This window comes from Culex quinquefasciatus, chromosome 3 (genome assembly GCF_015732765.1).
Source record: "Culex quinquefasciatus strain JHB chromosome 3, VPISU_Cqui_1.0_pri_paternal, whole genome shotgun sequence".
Taxonomy (NCBI): Eukaryota; Metazoa; Arthropoda; class Insecta; order Diptera; family Culicidae; genus Culex; species Culex quinquefasciatus.
This window is the reverse complement of record NC_051863.1, coordinates 84,412,845-84,433,626: the sequence shown is the minus strand read 5'-3', so window position 1 is coordinate 84,433,626 and position 20,782 is coordinate 84,412,845. Positions and strand designations below refer to the sequence as shown.

The 20,782-nt window shown below is 41.3% G+C and overlaps 2 protein-coding genes and 1 pseudogene across 2 annotated transcripts; all 3 read left to right on the top strand.

Annotated features, from left to right (window-relative positions):
• Positions 1–870: 870 nt before the first annotated feature.
• Positions 871–9,000, top strand: LOC6041872 (DNA topoisomerase 3-beta). The gene is given in 10 exon segments (XM_001851019.2): positions 871–1,096; positions 1,159–1,906; positions 6,778–6,906; positions 6,964–7,035; positions 7,094–7,691; positions 7,746–8,188; positions 8,251–8,459; positions 8,517–8,573; positions 8,576–8,643; positions 8,716–9,000. Coding segments are annotated over 10 exon segments (2,565 nt in total). The 5' UTR covers positions 871–1,005; the 3' UTR covers positions 8,866–9,000.
• A 3,527-nt stretch (positions 9,001–12,527) lies between these two features.
• Positions 12,528–14,394, top strand: LOC6041873 (ADP-ribosylation factor-like protein 13B). Its single transcript, XM_038266194.1, has 6 exons — positions 12,528–12,893; positions 12,961–13,091; positions 13,151–13,227; positions 13,299–13,712; positions 13,771–14,026; positions 14,083–14,394. Exons 1-6 carry the CDS (start codon positions 12,847–12,849, stop codon positions 14,190–14,192), a joined length of 1,035 nt encoding a protein of 344 aa, XP_038122122.1. The 5' UTR covers positions 12,528–12,846; the 3' UTR covers positions 14,193–14,394.
• A 1,087-nt stretch (positions 14,395–15,481) lies between these two features.
• Positions 15,482–19,160, top strand: LOC6050328 (annotated as a pseudogene).
• The last annotated feature ends 1,622 nt before the right edge of the window (positions 19,161–20,782 follow it).

Below are 20,782 nucleotides of genomic sequence, written 5' to 3'. Positions count from 1 at the left end.
TTCTTGCGATCTTTCGAATGCTGTATCGAACAACTGCAAATTTGAACTTTTATTTCAAGTTTTTGAAGAAAAACTTTGACCCTTGAAATCCACAAATTCGGAACACTTTTTTCTTACGAATATAAACAAACTTTGGTTCTCTCCATGAGTACATATTTTTTACAAAATAATGACATCACGCACTGAAACCAAAGAAACTCAAGCTCAGTTATGTTTTATGAATGGTCTGATAACATTTTTTTGTAAAAATATCAGTTAAATTCAGGTGTTCCACAATTGTGGGAGGCACAATAACATCCCACAATTATGGAACAGGCATTTTGGAGGCAGTGTTTTGCTGCACTGAATGAAATAGTCTTGAGATTCAGTTTTTTGGTCAAGAAGTACTACTTTACAAATAAAGGTCAAAAATAGTTGGGTCGACAGAAACGATGCATTTGGCATGCTATTGACAAGTTATCATAAGTGTTCCGAATTTGTGGGTGTTCCAAATATGTGGGATGACTGTACAAAAATATAGTCGAAATCAGCCGATTTCCTAAAGAATTGCTCATTTCTGGAGTTTGTTTTTTTAAAGGTTCAATAAACCAAATTTCCAGTTTTAGCTTTTTGGGTGTTTTTGAAACCGCTTTGAGTCAGAGGTACTAAAAATCACCCAAAAAGCAAAAAAAAATTGAAAATTTTAAAAATTCCAGATACATATGCAATGACCCATTATCATCTCAACATTTCACCAAAAGCGATAAATACCCTAATCAGTCAGTAGCACTAGCCGTTTCATTTCATCATGTTCGTACCTTGACAGAGACTTCTCATTATTATTTCCCCTTTGATAAAATTCGTGTTCCGCTGGTGCGTATGCGTACGCGTAAACAAAACTGTCAAACAGCTTCTTTTGGGAGATTTGCGTTGAAAAATCTGCTTCGTCCGAAATTCACTAGAAAAATCTTCCCCTAATAAAAGTCTAACAAGATATCGTAGACAAATAAAATTACAAATTACAAAATGAAGTGCGCATTGATGGTTGCTGAAAAACCGAGTTTGGCTCAAAGCTTGGCCCAGATCCTGAGCAATGGAAAGTGTTCGTCAAGGAAAGGTATGAGTTCCTTATGTTTTCTTTAATTAATATAACATTTTTTTTCAATTGTTTTAATATAGGTTCCAACAATGCCTGCTCTGTGCATGAGTGGGTTGGAAACTTTCATGGCCAGCAGACGAGGTTCAAGATGACATCGGTGTGTGGGCATATAATGGGACTTGAATTTGTGGGCAAATACAATTCGTGGGATAAGGTAGATCCGGCGGATCTATTCACATGTGCAACCGAGAAAAAGGAGTCAACGCCTAATCTGAGAATGCCGGCTTTTCTAAGCCATGAGGCAAAAGGGTGTGACTATCTGGTTCTGTGGCTAGATTGCGACAAAGAAGGAGAAAATATTTGCTTCGAAGTAATGGCATCGGTAGCGAACACCATTCCGAATGTTTATTCGAACCGGGTCACGTACCGAGCAAAATTCTCCGCCATTACCGAAAAAGACATCAAATATGCCATGGAAAATCTCATTCAACCCAATGAAAACGAAGCCAAGTCGGTTGATGCCCGACAGGAGCTGGACCTTCGCATCGGGTGTGCCTTTACGCGCTTCCAAACCAAGTTTTTTCAGGGCAAATATGCCGATCTCGATGCATCTTTAATCAGCTACGGCCCTTGCCAGACCCCGACACTAACTTTGTGCGTTCAACGTCACGACGAGATCCAAACATTTAAGCCGGAAAGCTTCTGGTATGTGCAGGTTACCGTTGGAGAAAATCCCGAGATAAAACTGGACTGGTCACGGGTAAGAATCTTCGAAAAGGAGGTTGCCTGCATGTTTTTAAACAAAGTCAAGGATCACAAAGAAGCAATGTGAGTACAACTATCATAAACTACAACTAAGTTTAATAATTCCAGTGTACTTTTTCATAACTGTTTATGTGCTACGGGTCCTTGTAACTTTTTTAAAAGTTTTGATTGAAAACATTCAACAACTTGTGAGATACAATTAATTGAATATAAAGTACCATACGCCCCCAGCTAAATTTACTTGGAACTCATTTCGATAAAAAGCATGGCATACTAGGGTGTAATATCAAAATCGATTTTCCAGCACAGCGATTTTTTAGTTCCTTTTGGGGTCCTAACAACTCCAGAAAGTTTGGGAACGATTGATTTTCTATGGGAATTTGCATGGGAAAACTTATTTTTTGGATTTTGATATTTATAAAATTCACATTTCACGCTAGGGACCATCCATAAACCACGTGGACACTTTTTTGGGAATCTATTACCCCCCCCCCCCTTCGTGGACAATTGTCCATACAAAAAAAAACTTTTTGTATGGATCGTGGACAATCGCGATACCCCCCCCCCCCCCAAAGTGTCCACGTGGTTTATGGATGGTCCCCTATATTAAAACCGGATTGATATTCGGTTGCTCTGGAAGGTGCTATATAACTTTCCCGAGGAGAGTATTGTGCTAGCTTGCCCCTGTGTTGAGACAGGCGGGAAGCTACTCCGGGCACCGTTTTCGTGAGCAGGGCGAAATAAAATTCTTTTATTTCCCACATGCTACAAAACTGTAATTTATTAAATAAATGAATTACAATCAGAACGTTCACAATTTAACAATAAACTTACAATTATGGTGTCTTTTCGCAGCTGACCTGTCCAGCTGGGCCCGTGATCCCGCTTGCTCAGATTGTTTTGATTCTTCTAATCGTTTGCCAAGCGACAGCACGGGCACCAGTCAAACAAAACAAACACTAACACTGACGTAGAACGAGGGACTGCTTCGGCCGTATTTGGGACGTGCTCCGTCGCAACACCCTGAAAGAAGATACAGCGTCCTCAAAACTCGTCTAAAACGTGATTTTCGAGCAAAAAACACGTTTCAGACGAGTTTTGAACACGCCGTATCTTTTTATAGGAGCAAGTTAGCACCATACTCTCTTGGGGAAAGTTGTAGAGCACCTGCCAGAGCATCTGAATCTGGTTTTAACATAGCGTGAAATGTAAATTTTATTAATATCAAAATCAAAAAATAGGGTTTCCCCATACAAATTCCCATAGAAAATTGAATCGCTTCGCGCAAAGTGAGGACTAAACCAATCGATCCCAAACTTTGGGGAGTTGTTTTGGACCCCAAATGGAACTGAAAAATTGCTGTGCTCGTTAAACTTGGATGACTTTGTTTTTCCATACAACCATATTACACCCTAATGGTATACTTGAACTTCAATTGATATTCAAAAAATCCCCCCTCCCCCTCCTCCTTCAGCATCAAACAGAGATTACGCAAGGAAGGCAACTATGCTGACCACGCAAGGCGATTTTGTCTTCACATTCAGGAGAAAAAATACCTATTCTGATCAAACACTTCTCTTCACCACATAGTCGCTTGTGTGCTATCTTGTGACATCAAAGATAGGACGTGTCACAAGATATCCAACAGGATCAAATTGAATGCAAATTAGTTTTATTTTTTTTAATACTTTGAGGCACCATTTCCATTGGACACACATTTCCACAGGCAAGATGAGAGCTTGACCGCATAATTGCTTCGTCGCTGCTATCAGCAACATGTTCTTTCGTACGTGGTTTAGCCTTTCACTTGAAAAATAATCCCAAAACTGTGATTAATTAGCAAAAGCAAAGCAAAGCATTTCTAGGCGTCCGAAGGTTATGTGTGGTGAGTCACTCAAAATCTCTTTTACGCTAATGGACCGACGTTTTACTGCCCCATCCCAATGTACCATGGGTGGCCAAGTTTCAAAAAAGTTACCTTCTCCAAATATGTTTTGGTATTTTTTTCTCGAAAGTAAACATTCTAACTAAGAAAAATCCAAATTTTCAAAGCTCTAAGTTTGTTCATTGCGGAGATACGCAAGCTGAAAGTAAAAAAATGGAGTAAAAAACTAGCGTTTGTCGTAAAAAAAAGGCTGATTGTTTAATTTTAACATAGCTCGGCCATTTTAAATATTTTATTAGGACAATTATACATCGTTCGCATGGTTTGAGATAAGCTTTGAAACTATTAGCATAGCATAGCATTGGTGTCTACCCGTAGCTGCTACTTCGTTATTGACCAGGACCCCCAAACATTGCTCCGTGGACCACAGATGAAAAGTAGGAACCAATCATCACCCCTTCGCAATTTCCAAAGGTCCCTATCATGCTGATCAATACCGACGCCGGCCACGACCAGAGGTAAGACACGGGGAAGTGGATGGGAATGTTAGTCCGATACTTGAGTGATGGGACCGCCAAATCGACTGCGTCTCCGACAAAGTATCACATGAGTTTTGAGGGGTTAGTAAGATGGGTATGAGGTCAGGATTCACTGTGGTAGGTGATGCGACCATGAGCAATTTGTTTATCGGTTGAAATTTTAAAATCTTAGGCAGCCGGCTGCGGAAAGATACCTATCTAGGGATTTAAATATAGTATTAATTCGACCGCGATTCTCCAGAAATTCTCCGTCGGCGTGCCTTCCGATCAACGGTGATGTAGGAAGGGCTTCATTCATTAAAATTATTATATATCATAAGCCTTAAAACATATCCGTCGACGTGCCTTCCGATCCTCGATGATATGGAAAGGACTTAATCCAGCAATACGACTTGCTTGTCTCAAAAAACAAAAATCGGATCGTTTCTATCGAAAACTATACAAAGAGAACAAAAATAAAATTCATCGGCCAACGAACGCGCGAACAAAAAATAAATGAAAAAAGAAGAAGAAGAAATCCAATCACCCCATGTACACAGATAGCGACACAAAAGAGACGGAAAATAACACGAAAAAACAGGACTGAGTGTCCACACAGGCACCGCACTACTGATCGATAAGCTTTGAAACTATTAATAGATAAAATGTTGTTTCCAAACATGAAACTAAGATCACTTGAAAGATTGGATCATAATCTAACATTGCTGAAATTTCCAGAATGCGATTTTTGCGTTTTCGGAGATATGCCATTTTGAACATTTACGTTTTATCAAAATTTGCTGCAATCTACGTATGCGCCATGTTATATGGTGTGGACTCACAAAAAGAAACACACAGCAGTAAATAATAAATGTTTGACTTAAAATGAATTTATTACGCTTAACAAAATTTTGTTGGAGGGGAGGAGAGGAAGGGGGGGGGTGAAAGAAAGAGGAGGGAGGAGTTGTGTCCTTAAAGTGGGGATGTATTAGCTTATCCATAATTTATCCTGTGATGCGTGACAGCGCATAAATGTATGCTCGCAATCTGTCATTGCTATTGTTTGTAAGATTCATTCTCATTTCAACTATCGTAGTAAATACACGTTTTAGTTCTTAACCTTCTGGAAGTCGCGTGTTTTCGCCTTTCTTACAAACGCCTTTACAAACTGTGTACAAAGTACACGTATGGACCTCCGGTGGGTTACTTCTTTTTACTGTGTCTTTTTATTGTGTCTTGTGCGCCTAATCCGGTTCTGATACCGGGACAACCCTGACCACCCTCGTACCGCGCTCATACACAAAAATAACATTGAAATTTGGAGCACCAGGAAGCTCGGTACAGACCTTCAAAGTTTAGCTTTTTTTGAAAAATTGGTCCCAGCAAAATCAAATGGCGTCTCGGGCGTCGCGAGGTGCGACGCATAGAGTAATTTACGTGCGTATGTATTGTGTGTACGTACACGATAATAAAGTGAGGTTAAATTTTTCGTTTTTTAAATTTTGTCAGGCAGCAAAACCAAATGCTGCGCTAGTGCACGTACGCGAAACGTCATAGAGTTCTATATCTTTTTTGCCGGGAACGATTTTTCGAAAAATTGCGAAACTTTGAAGGTCTGTACCGAGCTCCAGGGCAGATTCATGTGAGACATTACTATGTGCCTTTCTTTCAGTGAACAAAGGCTGGTCACCAACACCACCAGCAGCGCGTGTAAAAGTGAGCCAGTGATGCCAGGAAACTTTCTCTATAAATGCAACTTTTTGTGAGTGTTGGCCTAAAATTTCGTCACAAATGGCAGCACTAGGCAGACACACAAGAGCCAGCCGATAATAGAAATTGCGTGGGATCCATTGCATCCTAGTCAGACCAAAATACACCCCCCCCCCCCCCCCCTCATCTCTTTCCGTTATGTAATAAAAGAACGCTCCCAATGATGTATTACTTTACTCTAATCTATTCTAACCCTGCGCAGCAAGTCCTTCGAGGGCATCCTGGAAAATGCCTTAGGTTGATTAATGCCTAGCATCCTCTTGACAATTGCAGTACCCCAATGCAATAGATTGCATTGAAACATCACAAACGTAAAAGCGACCAGACTAACTCCCCCCGCTCACGTTCCTGTTCATTTACAGCAAATTATCGTTGGGAGCCACCATGCTAAGAAGTTTTGGTGCTCGGGGATGGGACATTGTATTTCCACAGATGCCCTGGACACTATTTGCCATGGTTATAGCGCCACAACTCGTTCTGAATGATGTTGTAATTTATTCTAAAAAGCAACTCGATATAATCGTACTTTAAAACTAAATCCTAACATGTAACCTTATGGGTAAAACAAATTTGTCTTGCGTGTTTCTCAGCTTGTTGCTTTTGCAAACACGGGACGTTAATGCAAACATGGGATGTACAGAACATTTTGAAAAAGTTCACTTGATCTGTAATACACAAATTCCCAAAAAGTATTAAAATACATGCATTAAGTTAATATTCTATCCATAAATATAAATAAAAAGAGTATTTATATATTTTAGCGTAGAAAATGTATCATCCAAGGAAGCATTCAAAGGCAGACCGCAGGCCCTCAATACGGTAGAGCTGATGAGAGCTGCCAGCGCAGGGCTCGGCATTGGACCCCATTCTGCTATGCAAATTGCTGAAAAGTGAGCTTTTATTGGCATTCAATTTACACATTCTTTGACATAGTATCCCTTTTATAGACTCTACACCCGCGGCTACATAAGTTATCCTCGAACCGAAACAACTCAATATCCAACGAACTTTGATCTAGTGTAAGTTTGATGTAAGTTGATCTTTGCTAACAATTAATAATATGACTCCATATTGTAGTGGCGTAGTCAAACTACTGCAACACTCGTCTGAGTTTGGTGATGAAGCAAAAAGCATTCTTCACGACATGAATAGTCCACGGAAGGGCAATGACGCCGGAGATCATCCACCCATCACGCCAATGAAGCTGGCATCACGCAACGAGCTGGATGGTGGAGATACATTTAGGGTTTATGACTACATATGTCGGCATTTTTTGGCCACTGTGTCACGTGATTTGAAATATCGCCAGACGAGCACTAAATTTAAAATCGGAAGCGAGCACTTTAGCAACACCTCTAACGTGTTGATTGACCCAGGTTACACGAAGGTGATGACTTGGCAAGCTTTCGCAAAGAACGAACTGGTTGTGCCATTTATCGTAAACGAAAAGGTTAAAATAAACGACGTCCGCCTCGTAGAAAGCCAAACGGGACCCCCGGATTACTTGACCGAGTCGGAACTCATCTCTTTGATGGAGAAACATGGCATCGGAACCGATGCTAGTATTCCAGTCCACATAAATAACATATGCCAGCGAAACTATGTAGCCATTGGTGGCGGACGAACTCTAACCCCGACAAATTTAGGCATTGTGCTAGTTCACGGATATCAGAAGGTAATGCAATAATATTTTCATTCGGTTTGTTATCAAACTTGACTTTTTTTCCAGATCGATCCCGAGCTAGTGCTGCCCACAATGCGTTCAGCCGTTGAGCAACAGTTGAGCTTAATTGCACATGGTTCAGCCGATTATCGTTCCGTCCTCAAGCACGCGGTGGAAATTTTTCGCCTAAAATTTCTATACTTTGTGCAAAATATCAGCAACATGGACATTCTATTCGAAGCCACCTTTTCATCGCTCAGCTCGTCGGGAAAAGCTCTGTCACGCTGTGGCAAGTGCCGACGATACATGAAATACATTCAATCGAAGCCCTCTCGTCTGCACTGCTCGACGTGTGACGAAACGTACACCATGCCGGTAAAAGGAGTGGTACGAGTTTACCGCGAATTAAAGTGTCCGCTCGATGATTTCGAATTGCTCGCTTGGTCTAATGGTGCCAAAGGCAAGAGCTATCCATTGTGTCCCTACTGTTACAACCATCCCCCCTTCAGGTTCGTTGATCATAAGTTTATCAGTATCATATGGCTTATCAATTAAAATATTCCTTATCTAGGGATATGGCGAAGAATTCCGGCTGCAACAGCTGTCCCCATCCGACGTGTGCTCACTCGTTAACCTTACTTGGTGTCTCCAGTTGCATTGAGTGTGACCGCGGCATCCTCGTGCTGGATTGCACCAGTTCTCCAAAGTGGAAACTCGTGTGTAACTTTTGCGACGTTATTATCAACTGTTTCGACGATGCTGTAAAGGTCAACGTTGAAGGTAGACAAGGAATTAAATGAAATATTATTCAAAGACTGATTTTGTTTAATTTTTCAGCCGAATCTTGTGACGAGTGTGGTGCCCAGCAAGTGACGGCTATTTATAAAACCGAAAAACGCCGTTCAAAGACGACATTACTGAGAAAAAGGGATGCATATTTTGCTTTCCTGATTTTGTTCCTCTGGTATGATCCATAGATCAATTGTGAAGACCGAAAACTTCGGATATCGATCAACCTTTCTTTTTTCCTTTTCAGGTGGAGAAGCACAAAGCTGTCGAAATGCGCCGTGGCCAAGGTGGTCGAGGCCGTGGCCGTAGCTTGCGTGGTCGCGGTGGTAAGAGCGGAAGAGGACGCAACAAGCCTCCGAAGGATAAGATGGCCCAACTAGCGGCCTATTTCGTGTAGACTACAAATGAATCTACTTTTCATCTAAAAAAACATCTCTATGCAAAGAGAATTGTCATGCATGTGTGAAATATATTATCTTCCTTACCGTCAGCAAGGGTGACATTTTGTCTAACTGATCCCCTGCTGACTGCTGACTGTCTACTTTGTGTGAAACACCGAATTCCCTGTCATTGAGAATATATTACTCAAAAAATTTCATTTTTTTTAATTGCTCGATCCGAAATAGAGTTATCTACGTGCGCATGTATTGCGTGTACGTACACGATGGATTTTAAGGTTAAAATTTGTGGTCGCCAGCAAAAACAAATGGTAAGCTAGTGTGCGTGAGATCGGGCTTAGATAACTCTAGTTATCTAAGTCCACTCTCACGCACACTAGCACCCCATTTGTTTGCTGGACGGTACAAAATTTAACCTCAATCTTTTTCGTGTACGTACACGCAATACATACGCACGTAGATAACTCTATCGAGAAATTAAAAGTGAGAGTGTGTGCGTGCAACATGGAGTTAAACTTTTCGAAGTGCCATGGGAACCTTCACAGAAACTGCACAGAAAGTTTAACTCCATGTTGCACACACTCTCACTTTTAATTTCTCGATAGAGTTATCTATGCACGATCTCACGCACACTAGCGCGTCATTTGTTTTGCTGGCCGGTACAGTGTAACATGTTAAGGAAATGCTGGTTAAAGGCTAGTATGGAGATCGGAAGGAAAGGGGTCAAGAAACAGCTTTACGGACAGCAGAACAAAGGAGAGGGAGCGTTTTCTTGGTGCTTTTCTTCACCCTCTCTGGCTTGCTTTCGCTGCCGCTGCTGCCCATTTGAAATTTTTCTTGACCGATTTCTTCCGAAGAGCATACACCGCTTAAACCCAATATAAAACGTTAAAAAAATCCGTTGTATTTTTTATATAATCTTATTCCAGGTTTGGTGGAAATGAGTTGAGTTGGAGAATTTGAACGGTGCGCGTCGCGGTCCTCACGCAGGATTTTCGTTGCCGTTTCCGTCTTTGTTGTCCCCCCGATTGTGTGTGTATTTCGATCCGGGCGGTTTCGGGATGTTTGACAGTTGCGTTGGAGAATTTGAACGGTGTGCGTCGCGGTCACCACGCAGGATTTTCGGTGCCGTTTCCGTCTTTGTTGTCCCCCCGATTGTGTGTGTATTTCGATCCGGGCGGTTTCGGGATGTTTGACAGTTGAGTTGGAGAATTTGAACGGTGCGCGTCGCGGTCCTCACGCAGGATTTTCGTTGCCGTTTCCGTCTTTGTTGTCTCCCCGATTGTGTGTGTATTTCGATCCGGGCGGTTTCGCGTTTACGCATTTTAGTTGGTTTTATCTTTTTACAGCCGGCTGTCTAAGATTAAATCATTTATGCTAAACTCAACACCAAATAACCGGGAATAGTCTCATCCGCATACTCCGACTGATTGCCTTGAGAATGCATGATACATCACACCATTAAACAAAATTTATTTATTATTGGGTCGCATCATCATCCTCTATGTTGAATCCTGGCCATTACCCTTACCCACTAACAAAATCCCAAGTAGAAGTAGTTTTCCGGCACACGCGGCGGTGTGGATATCGTATAGAACCCACCCTTGGTAGCAGCCTGTGCTAACTAACATTCCCGTCCCATTCCCTCGAGAACTACAAACTGACATGGCGGGCGCCGTTGGTGGCCAACGACTGTTTCCTATTCGCACCGGCTCTAGTTTTGATGATCGTGATGTTTTATCTTTTCAGCGCATTCATGCATGCTGTTGATAAGGGAAACATCATTTGATCGTTGAAGCGTGTGATCGGTTGTGCTGATGGGATATTATGGTCCTGTTCAGCAACGGAGAAGGACAACCATGGGTGGTCTCTCATGCTCATGCTCATGCTCATGCTCAATCTTATTCCAGGTTTGGTGGAAATGTGAATAAATTGTACCTGTCGCATAGTGTTAGGTAAACATGGGACGATGTTCTTGTTCGTTTTTCTGGGCAAAATGCATAGCGTGATAGGTAAATTCTGCAATCGCAAGCTTAAAAATCTCAAGACATTTCATTTCGCCCAACAACAAATAAGATGATTCTTATGTTAAGTCGTGTGGAGAACACGATGGTGACGTTTAATTTAAATTTAATTGCATATTTATTGAGAAAATAGCATGTATTGTACGTTTCTTTCAAAGGTACACGCCGCGCGGCTTTTCAGTATGTGCCGTAGACATTGTTGCCAACGATTTTCTGCACTTTCAGTGCAATAAAAATTATTCCTTCATCGGGACTTGCAACATCAGCCAGCAACAGTCAAGTCACAGACATTTTAAATGGGCGTAATATTCAATATTTGGCCCTTTTAAAATATTAGTCTTGATTTAAAAAATTTCAAAATATTTTTTTCGAAAAGATCGGAAAATTTCTCGAATGTTTCATAAATTAACATTGAAAATCGGACCATTAATTGCTGAGATATCGTCATTAGAAAAAGGTGGGTTGTTTTGGTGAGATTTAGAAAACTTCAATTTTCGTGTTTCTTTTTCTTAAAGCGGCTCTATCTCAGCAACCCGAGGTCCAATCTTCAATGTCTCTTAGACAATTTTATAGCAAATTTTCTGAACTTTTCAAAAAAAAAATATTTTTAGAAATGGTCACTTATGGTCACTATTTTTAAAAATTGAAAAACTGCAAATATTTCGCTAAAATCAAACTTTCGGTGGCTATATTTTGAAAACGGAGCCCTTTATCAAAAAATCTGTAAAGTACTTTTCGATTGCAAATTCAATTTTGCATTAAAAAGTAATGTCAAACTTGTTTTTGCATAAAACTTCGATTTTTTCCAAAAATAATTATTTTTTCAAAAATTCATAACTCGGCGGCAGATTTTTTGACCATGTTTCTCTATGGCTCAAAAGTTGCGGATTTTTGTCCCCTAAAACATCAAAAAATCTCGAAAATCAAAAAATAAGTATTTTGGGAAATTGAGTTTTAGTGAAAAAAGGTTGATAAAAAAATCTCAAAAAAAAATTTCCGTGTACCTATTTTTTTCTCAAAAGTCCTCAACAATACTTACAACTTTGCCGAAGACACAAAATTGATCAGAACATTCACTCAAAAATTACAGCTGTTTGAATATTTACATACCATTTTTGTATGGACAGCTGCCAAAATTGTATGGAGACTTGTATGGGTGAACCAATGACGCAAAATAGCTTATTTGGTCATAGGGAAGGCCCCCACAAAGTTTGAGTCAAATAAAAAAATACAAAAAATAAAAATGGTCGAAATCGGCCGATTTCGTAGAGAGTTGCTCAAGAGTCATTTTACTATAAAATTCCGTTTAGAATGATTAAATATCTGCAATCCACCTATTAATTTGATCTATTTTTTTAAATGTTGGCGAAATTTAAAAATTTCCAACATTTATACATTTTACAACATCTGCTCATAGATATGCTTAGAATAGGAACTTGGTGTGGAAATATGTTTTTTTTTTGTGTTGTTATTATTAGTTGTAAAACATGGATAATTATCAGATAGATCCAAAGTTCAACTTGAAAAATGACTTCTTGGTAAACAAGTGCTAAGAATCGGTAAAAACGCTTGTCAAAACGTGTTTTTCTCGGAACGACAAACAGCGACGTGTGCTATCTGATCACAGTGATATGTGATTGCATTTTATAATCTGGTGTTTATGTTAATATGCGCGGGATTTTTTATTTGGATTTATCGATCCTAATTTTGAATTTTGTAATTTTCTAGCCATCTTGCATGGTTTTTTCACTCTTTTGTATATTTACTTCATGAGTTGGGTACCTCTGGGCACTACGATTAGAAACCATAGCAACAGTTACTAGGTAAGTCTAAACAAATATCACTGGAACTTTGTTGAATCATAGTTTGAAACACGGTAATGTTGTCTGTCTAACAATTTTGTAGAAACATTTTGTCAAAATTTACAACCTAACACAATGTGAGATATTGTGCGTAATGGGAAATTTTATTAGACGATGCCTTCTAAACTCTGAATCAGATATGTATGGACGTTGTCAAGTCCCCGGAAGCTCCGTAAAATTTACAATCTGTCTTCAAAACTACTTGCAGTGAATTGGTGGATATCCTCATAGTTGGATTAGAAAGCACCGGCAAAACGGAATTGGCCTATAAAATTTGCGGTGAAATTCGAAACGAATATCTTAAAACGAAAGGATGTCGTGTATTCAACACAAACTCGGGTGAGAAAGCTAGAAGTTGTAACGTGTATGATGCAACGCAATTGATTATTTTCTTTTAGATGGTACCAACATACGTATCACAGAAGTTGGTGGTGCAGCAGAGTTTTTAGATATTTGGAAATATTATTTTCTAGATGTAAGTGTTTTAAAAAAACATGATTTCTATTATCAAAACAGTCCTACTTACACAAGCTTCATAATTTTCAGATGTATGGGATAATATTTGTAGTTGATTCTTCCAGCGTACATAACATTTGCCAATCATACAAGATTTTTAAAAATCTTATGGCGCATGACTTTTTGGTTGGCAAACCCTTCCTAATTATTGCAAACAAACAAGATGTGCCCGGTTCCGTAGATTGTGTCGATATTTGTGAATATCTCGATATAGAATATTTAGCAAATAAGTATCGTAATCCATGCATGATTGAAGCATGCGGCAATTGGACTGGTTCTATTAACGAATACGACGGTCTAGAATTTGGAATAAGTTGGCTAGTTAAAACTATCTCCGCAAATAAGCAATTCCTTATAAATAGAATAAACTTTCATAGAATTATGCTGGAACATAGCTCTAAACTATTCGAAAGTCATCGTCCTTATACTGGCACTCGAAGAAAGGTATAGTAATTAATATTTTAAAATCTAAAATTGAATTAATTGACATATTTTACTGTAGAGTTCGAGATTCAGTTTCCGAGACACTCGCCCAAAAACCGCTCCTCCAACAACCATGCTTTCGGAAAATGGTAGCTACCTCACACGCCGCACTGCCACGATATCTACCAAAAGCGGCCAAAGTCAAGCAACCGACCTGGGAATCAGTGAGCCCCCGAATGAGTCGAACTCTAACACAGAGGGATTATCCGTTGTAGAAGAAGAATTGCCTCATAACGAACAATTAGAAAGAATAACAATGAACAAAAATCATACAGGTAAATTGATGACAGTTTTAAAATCCCAACCAAAATATTTTATTTTTATTTTTCAGAAACTGTTGTTGTCGTCACTAATCGTACTCACGAAGATTTGACTGTCGAGGACTTGTCGCTAACTTTGCAGCAGGTGGAATTGAATAAAACTGCAAACGGAGTTGCATAAAAGCGTTTCATCCAGAACGTGTAGTGCCAAAGCCCCAAGTTTAGAGTGTCTAATATGCAGTATACAAAATGTAAATACATTTTATGAGTAAGCAAGTAAACAGTTTCACTACAGATACAGTTATATCAGAACAGTTTAAAGCTCATTTTTTTGACAAAAATCAAAGAAAATCTATAGGGGAAATATACCTTTTCTAATCAAACACCTAAATTCGTCATATGAAGAGTTTGATGCTCGATTAAAGCTCCAAAAATACTATTTAGGTAATAAACTTGCCAGCAACAGCATTGCCTCAAGTAAGCACGCAAATTTATGCCATTTACTGGCCAAAGAGATCAAATTCAATGCACTTTTGATCATAATTTCTATTTTGCGAGACCATTTCTCATCATTTTGGTGGCACACACATCCACACGCAAGATGAGAGCTTAACTGCTTAACGAAAGTCGCCATCAATATCTTTCACTTGCGCTAACGTTTTCAAAGCGCTAGGATATAAAATTGCTTCCAACTACCGGCAACATGTTCTTTTGCACACTAGTTAGTCACTCACTTGAAAAATAATCCCGAAACATGTAAATAAATAGCAAGCGCCATTAAAAAAACAAACGTGCCAAGTCTTTTAACGTTTGAATTTTAATGATCCATTCCAATCGAAGGCTGAAGAAAACCAAACGAGAAGCGAAGGCAAATAAAAAACAAAGGGTGGCCACCAACACCACCAGCAGCGCCGTTGGAGTGAGCCAGTGATGCCAGGAAATATTTTCTATAAATGCTACTTTTCGTGAGTGTTCGCTTAAAATTTCATCAATTTTGGCAGCACTGGAAGAAAAAAGAACTAAGCTGAAAATAGGAAAATGGGCGTGGCCCAATGCACTCGACTGATTAGAATGCATTTGGGAAATATATTTTGACGGTACTGCTATAGAGTTATCTACGTGCGCATGTATTGCGTGTACGTACACGAAAAAAAGTGAGGTTAAATTTTGTACCGACCAGCAAATCAAATGGTGTGCTAGTGTGCGTGAGAGCGGGCTTAGATAACTCTATACTCAGTCGCAAGTTAAGACGTGTTTTGCTCGTGTTGTCATCTCGCGTGCTTGGAAGTTTTTGACGGATGGAGGTGGAGGAATCCTCCGAGGAGGAAGATTTTCGTCCCGTCCGCGGGAATCGGAAGCGGAAGAAGTCCTGCGAGGTCACTGAAATCGGCATCGAAGGAGAAAAAGTTGAGAAGACCCTGCTCAATAGCAACAAATTCAGCGCGCTTTCGGGCGACAAAAACAACAACAATGCCAGCCCAGCAGGAGAAGGAGACGCGGTTCCAGCACCCGGCCAGTCGGCAAGTAAACAAAAGCAACCACCTTTGGTGGTGAAGAACACCACGGATTTTTACTAGCTCGTGGCGATAGTGGAAAGTTGTAAATTTGGTTTCAATCCGATTTACAAACTAACTCGATTTGGAACCAAGGTGACCTGCTTCTCTGTCAAAGATTTTGACAAGTTGCAGGAGCTCCTCAAGAGGAAGAAAGTGGAATTCTACACCCACGAACGGTGGAGCGAACGAAATCATCGGGTAGTTCTTCGTGGTTTACCTGATGAACTGAAACCGGGGATACACCAATCTGAAGAAGCTCTCTGCAATGAAAGTTGTGGCAAAAACTATCATCCGGTGGGAGGCCTACCGGAACAAGCGGCCGAACGTGACCCAGTGCAGGAACTGCTTGCAGCTGGGTCATGGAACCAGAAACTGTCACCTGAAAGGGAGGTGCAACAACTGTGGAGATCCCCACAAGACGGACGAGTGCAAAGTCCAAGAAGCCGAGCCGAAGCGGTGTGCCAACTGCTCTGGAGCCCACGAAGCCACGGACCGCTGCTGCCCTAAGCGTGCGGACTTCATCCGGTGGCGCCAGCAGGCGTCGAAATCGAAACCGCCGGCAAGGAAGGCGTAGAAGCAGAGTCCAGCAGTTCCGGCGTTCACGCCGGCGGAGTTCCCTCCGTTGTCGGGTGCAGTCCCGGACGGAACATCGAAGGATCGCCCTTGCCCCGCAGGAAAAAGCCAAGGAAGCAGTGGCTCTCGAGACGGTGGAGCCACGAAGGAGGAAGCCGGGGAGGTGCTCTACAGTTCGGTTGAGCTGTGGGGCATTTTCTCCGAGTACAAGTAACCCTGGTTAGTTACATGATCTCCAAGTATGGAGTTTAACGAGTTGTTTTTTTTTTTTTTTTTTTGTTATGTATTAGTTATTTAATGATCCTCGGTCCCAACCTGGTCACAGCACCTAAAAGGACCTAATAAAAATAAGTTATAAATAAAAAAATATAAATATATTTTGACAAAGAACTTTGTCCTAAGGGCTCTATTCTGGTGAGGTCAAAGACAAGGGGTTTCCAGCATCAAGGGTTACTGACCAGTCTAAATGGAATTACCAGGATTACTGACAATATATCACGAATTACTATGATTTCCGAGAATTATTTCGGATTTCCAGAAACCACGCAGAATTGCTCAAATTTATAACAATAACTTGGAATTACTGCCTAGCTTCCAGCATATTGAGAAAAATCTTTGGAATTGGATCGAATGACAGCTGTCAAACGCACAAAACCATGTGCTTGGCAATAGTGCGTCCAACCCGGGAAAAAATTCCCGGGATTTTTATATGTTGTACGGAGAATTCTCGGAATCAAACAAAAACATTATTTGATCTGGGAATTACATAAGTATTACAATTTATAAGTTTAAATTTTTCTAAAATTTTACATTAATTGGTATCATTTTATTTGTAGTCATTTTTGTTTTTTAGCCATCTTAAACCATTTTTTTAAGCTGTTTTATTCATGTCATATATAAATAAATAAAAAAATTATAAGATACTTATTTAATTTGAATTAGAAATGTTGTACATAAAATTCAAAGCACAACAAAGAACAACAAAAATTTGTTTAAGTTATCAAAAAACTAAAAAACTGCTATCCTTGTTTGGATTGATATCAATAGTATTGAGCTAATTCTATAAATTTAAAGCTTGAAAAACATAGCAAATAAAAAGAAAACATAGATATTATGACTTTTTCAAAAACTTCCCGGGAATATATAAATATATTCCCCATTTTCCCGGAAACTCAAAACCTGGCAAAATTAGACGTCCTGCTTCGAAATCATCGAAAAATTGGGTAACCATCAACATCAGTGTGACAACCGAGGGGGACGTCACTCCGCGATAACACACTAAAACGCACAAAAACGAGCTCGAAAAGCTTCAACGCTACTCATCGTGCCGAGATTTCACATAACGCCACCCTAAAGCAAGTTATCGCAAGTTAACGCGCGTTAAAGCGGGTTAAAGCGACCAGTGTCTGCTCGACTTTTGAACCAGGGAAATCTATCTAGCAACCTTGCCGTCGAGCAGTTTTTGGACATGTTTGGCAACTCTGTATTTGTTTTGGTTTTTTTTTCAAGCAGTTTTGACAGAAAGAAAATAACTGCTATTTATCACCAGCTTTTGCCCTGCCCCCAGCGAATCGCCGAAACGATTGCCGAGAAGGAAAAGGCAAAATCGGCCGGCTGTCCTCATTTGTGGAGGCCATCGCATCGGCGACCTGGTCAGGAGCACACTCGGTCCGAAGAGAATGGACAAGATTCTGGTAGCGCAAGGCCGCATCGCCGGCCAGGATGAGGTAACCAACTACGAGGTGACGATTTTTAAGGCGGTCGGCGTAGAAAATCCGGTGGCGAAAATCCTCGTGGACATGAGTCGCGTCCAGGACGATGAGGTTGGCGATGGTACGACTTCCGTGACGGTGTAGGTGTCAGAGTTGCTGCGCAAAGCGGAAAAGCTGCCCGAGCAAAAGTTGCACCCGCAGACAATCATCGCCGGATGAAAAGCGGCCACGCAGGCGGCACGTTCGGTGCTGATTGCCGTGGCTCAGGACAACTTGAAGGATGCGGAAAAGTTCCGGGAGGATTTGCCAAGCTGGTCGTCGATGCCGTGATGCGGTTGAGGTTGAAGTGATTTGGAGAATTGACCGCGATTCAGTGCATAAAGAAGACCGACGATCGATTGATGGATTCGTTCCTGGACGAGGGTTTCGTGCTGGACAAAAAGCACTAGCCGAAGCGCATCGAGAGCGCAAAGATCTTGATCGCAAGCACGCCGATGGAAATGGACAAGATCAAGGTGTTTGGATCGACCATCAAGGTGGACTTGGGTGAAGTTGGCCATTCCGTCGAATGCGTTAATTTTTATTTGTATTTTTAGGCAACATTTTTGACTATTTATTGGCAGCAAACTTGGACGTTACTTGTTGTTGTTGAACACTGCTCAACACAGAACACCAGAGAGATGCCCGCTTCAGCAGACTGCTCAGGCCGCTAAAGCGCCGGATGACAAGGGGGTCCGAAAGGAAAAAAACTGCTAGTGGTTCCGGAACCTAAGCTTAAGAAAGCCCGTGGGGGAAGTCTGTTAAAGTGCCACGAAGTACACTAAGAAATATGCCCACATGGAGCGTAGAGTGATGGAAAAGGCGAGCGAGGCCAAAAGGTCGAAAACATCTACATTCCGAACGAGCCAAAGTTGGTATTCGTCATGCGTATTCTTAGGTCGCTCGGAAGGTTTCTTTATCAAGTGCTGCTGCTGTTTCATCTGAACCAAATTAACAACCCCAACCTGTACAAGGATACCAACAACCTACTGCGCATTGCCGACCCGTACATCACTCACGGCTACCCCTTGTTCAAGTAGATCCGCAGCCTGGTCTTCAAACGCGGCTGCGTCAAGCTGCATCCCGACCAAGGACAACTTTGAACCATCCTCCAGCTCGCAGAACGTCCATGCGATGCTAGACGCTTTCAACCAGCTGGGCAGTCTCTTTTTAAAGATCAACGGCGAAGTGCTGAATGTGGTACTGGCTGTGTTCAACAAGGGTGGACACTCCAGACTGGACGTTCCCGAGTCCCGAGACCACGTTTGACCCATCGAAGAGACCATCAACCTGATGCGCAAGAAGGTGGTTCACCCCGTGACATGTACACTGCCGTTCTACGCATAATTGTCCCATGTTCAAAAAAGTGGAACTGAGAAAACCGCGATTGAAATTTTTCGACCGATTTCTGTGTTTCTACGCATAATTGTCCCGTGGGTTCCTATTCGCCCTATGTGTCCCTAATCGCCCCAGTTATCAGTTTATCACCTTTATTTGTGATTCTCTTGCTAAACAACAGGTAAACAAGACATAATTCTTAGTATAACTAATGATTCCGTGTAAGAAAATACTTGGTGGGACAATTATGCGTAGAAGTTTAACGACGGGACAAACAGACTTGGTGTTGTTTTTAATGAGTTTCCGAACAAACTACCAGATTTTATGTGTTTTTCTTAAAGTGCACATCAAACTAGATTTAAAAATGTCATAAAGTCAAAATCGTCCAAAACTGACATGGGACAATTATGCGTAGAACGGCAGTACAGCTTGTGTAATAAAGCTTCGACGGAAAAATATCTAGCTGCCGAAGAATAACGACTTGCGGGGACGAGCTCTCCCGATCTAGCTGCACCTGAACCGCCTCGACCACAATCTGGACCGCTGTCTCCTCAGATGTACAAAAATTTAATAAAATTATGCAAAAGATTTTTTAAACAGTTTGGATTTCTTTAACGGAAGAATGATTTCTAAAAGCAAACGCATCACACTACAATTTATCAAAATTTGTTAAATACCTAAATGATCACAGATTTGTTTGTTTGAGAACCTCAACTTTTTGCCGACAACCTTGAGCTGCTCAATTAATGACCACCTTGTCGCGGAGGAAAGCCCAACCTGCGAGACGATCCTGTCGCTATATTCCGGATGAACTCGTTCGTCTGCATGCTTTATGAAGATGTTCCAACCTGGCACAGACTTAGGTTGCATTCACCTTCGCGGGATAGGAGGGGCACTTCATGCTGTCCGGGAAGCGGTTCTGGTAGTTGCTGCTAGTGCTTGCGTCGTACTGGTTAGGATGGTCGCCCGGCGTAAAGTTGTAGACATGGGTTTTGCTTGAGTCACTCTTGAGTTGAATCTTGCGATATTGCATCGACCACAATCGATGTTTCTTCTTGCACGACGGCGTGTTGCCCTTGTTGGCGGAATGTCCGCGGCTTTCTTCATCGCCTCCACAATGGCGCATAGTTGTTCAGTCGCAGCCGCAATAGTATCTGGATTCACGGGAACCTCCTTTACGCGGAATCATCCTGCTCGTTAACCTTTGTGTAGTGTTGCTTAGCGTTCCGATGGCTTCAGGTCAGGAAATCGGCACTGTGGAAGCGTAGCCTTCGGGGGTCGGTTCGCGCCTTCAATTCATGCAATTTTCTCAACCTGAGAAAGCTTTTCTCCACCGGGAGACTGACGAAAGGCTCAAGAACCAGTGGTGGAACCGTCTCAAACCACAGGAACGGGACCCAAGCAGGCACAGGAACGTACAGAACGGTTCCGACGGATGATCTCCTCCTCAGACTTTTCTTAAAAATAAAGCAAAACAAACTGCTCGAATCATTTGACAACGAGAACTGTCATTTGCTTTTGGCAGTTCTCGCTGTCAAAAAAAATCGAGCAGT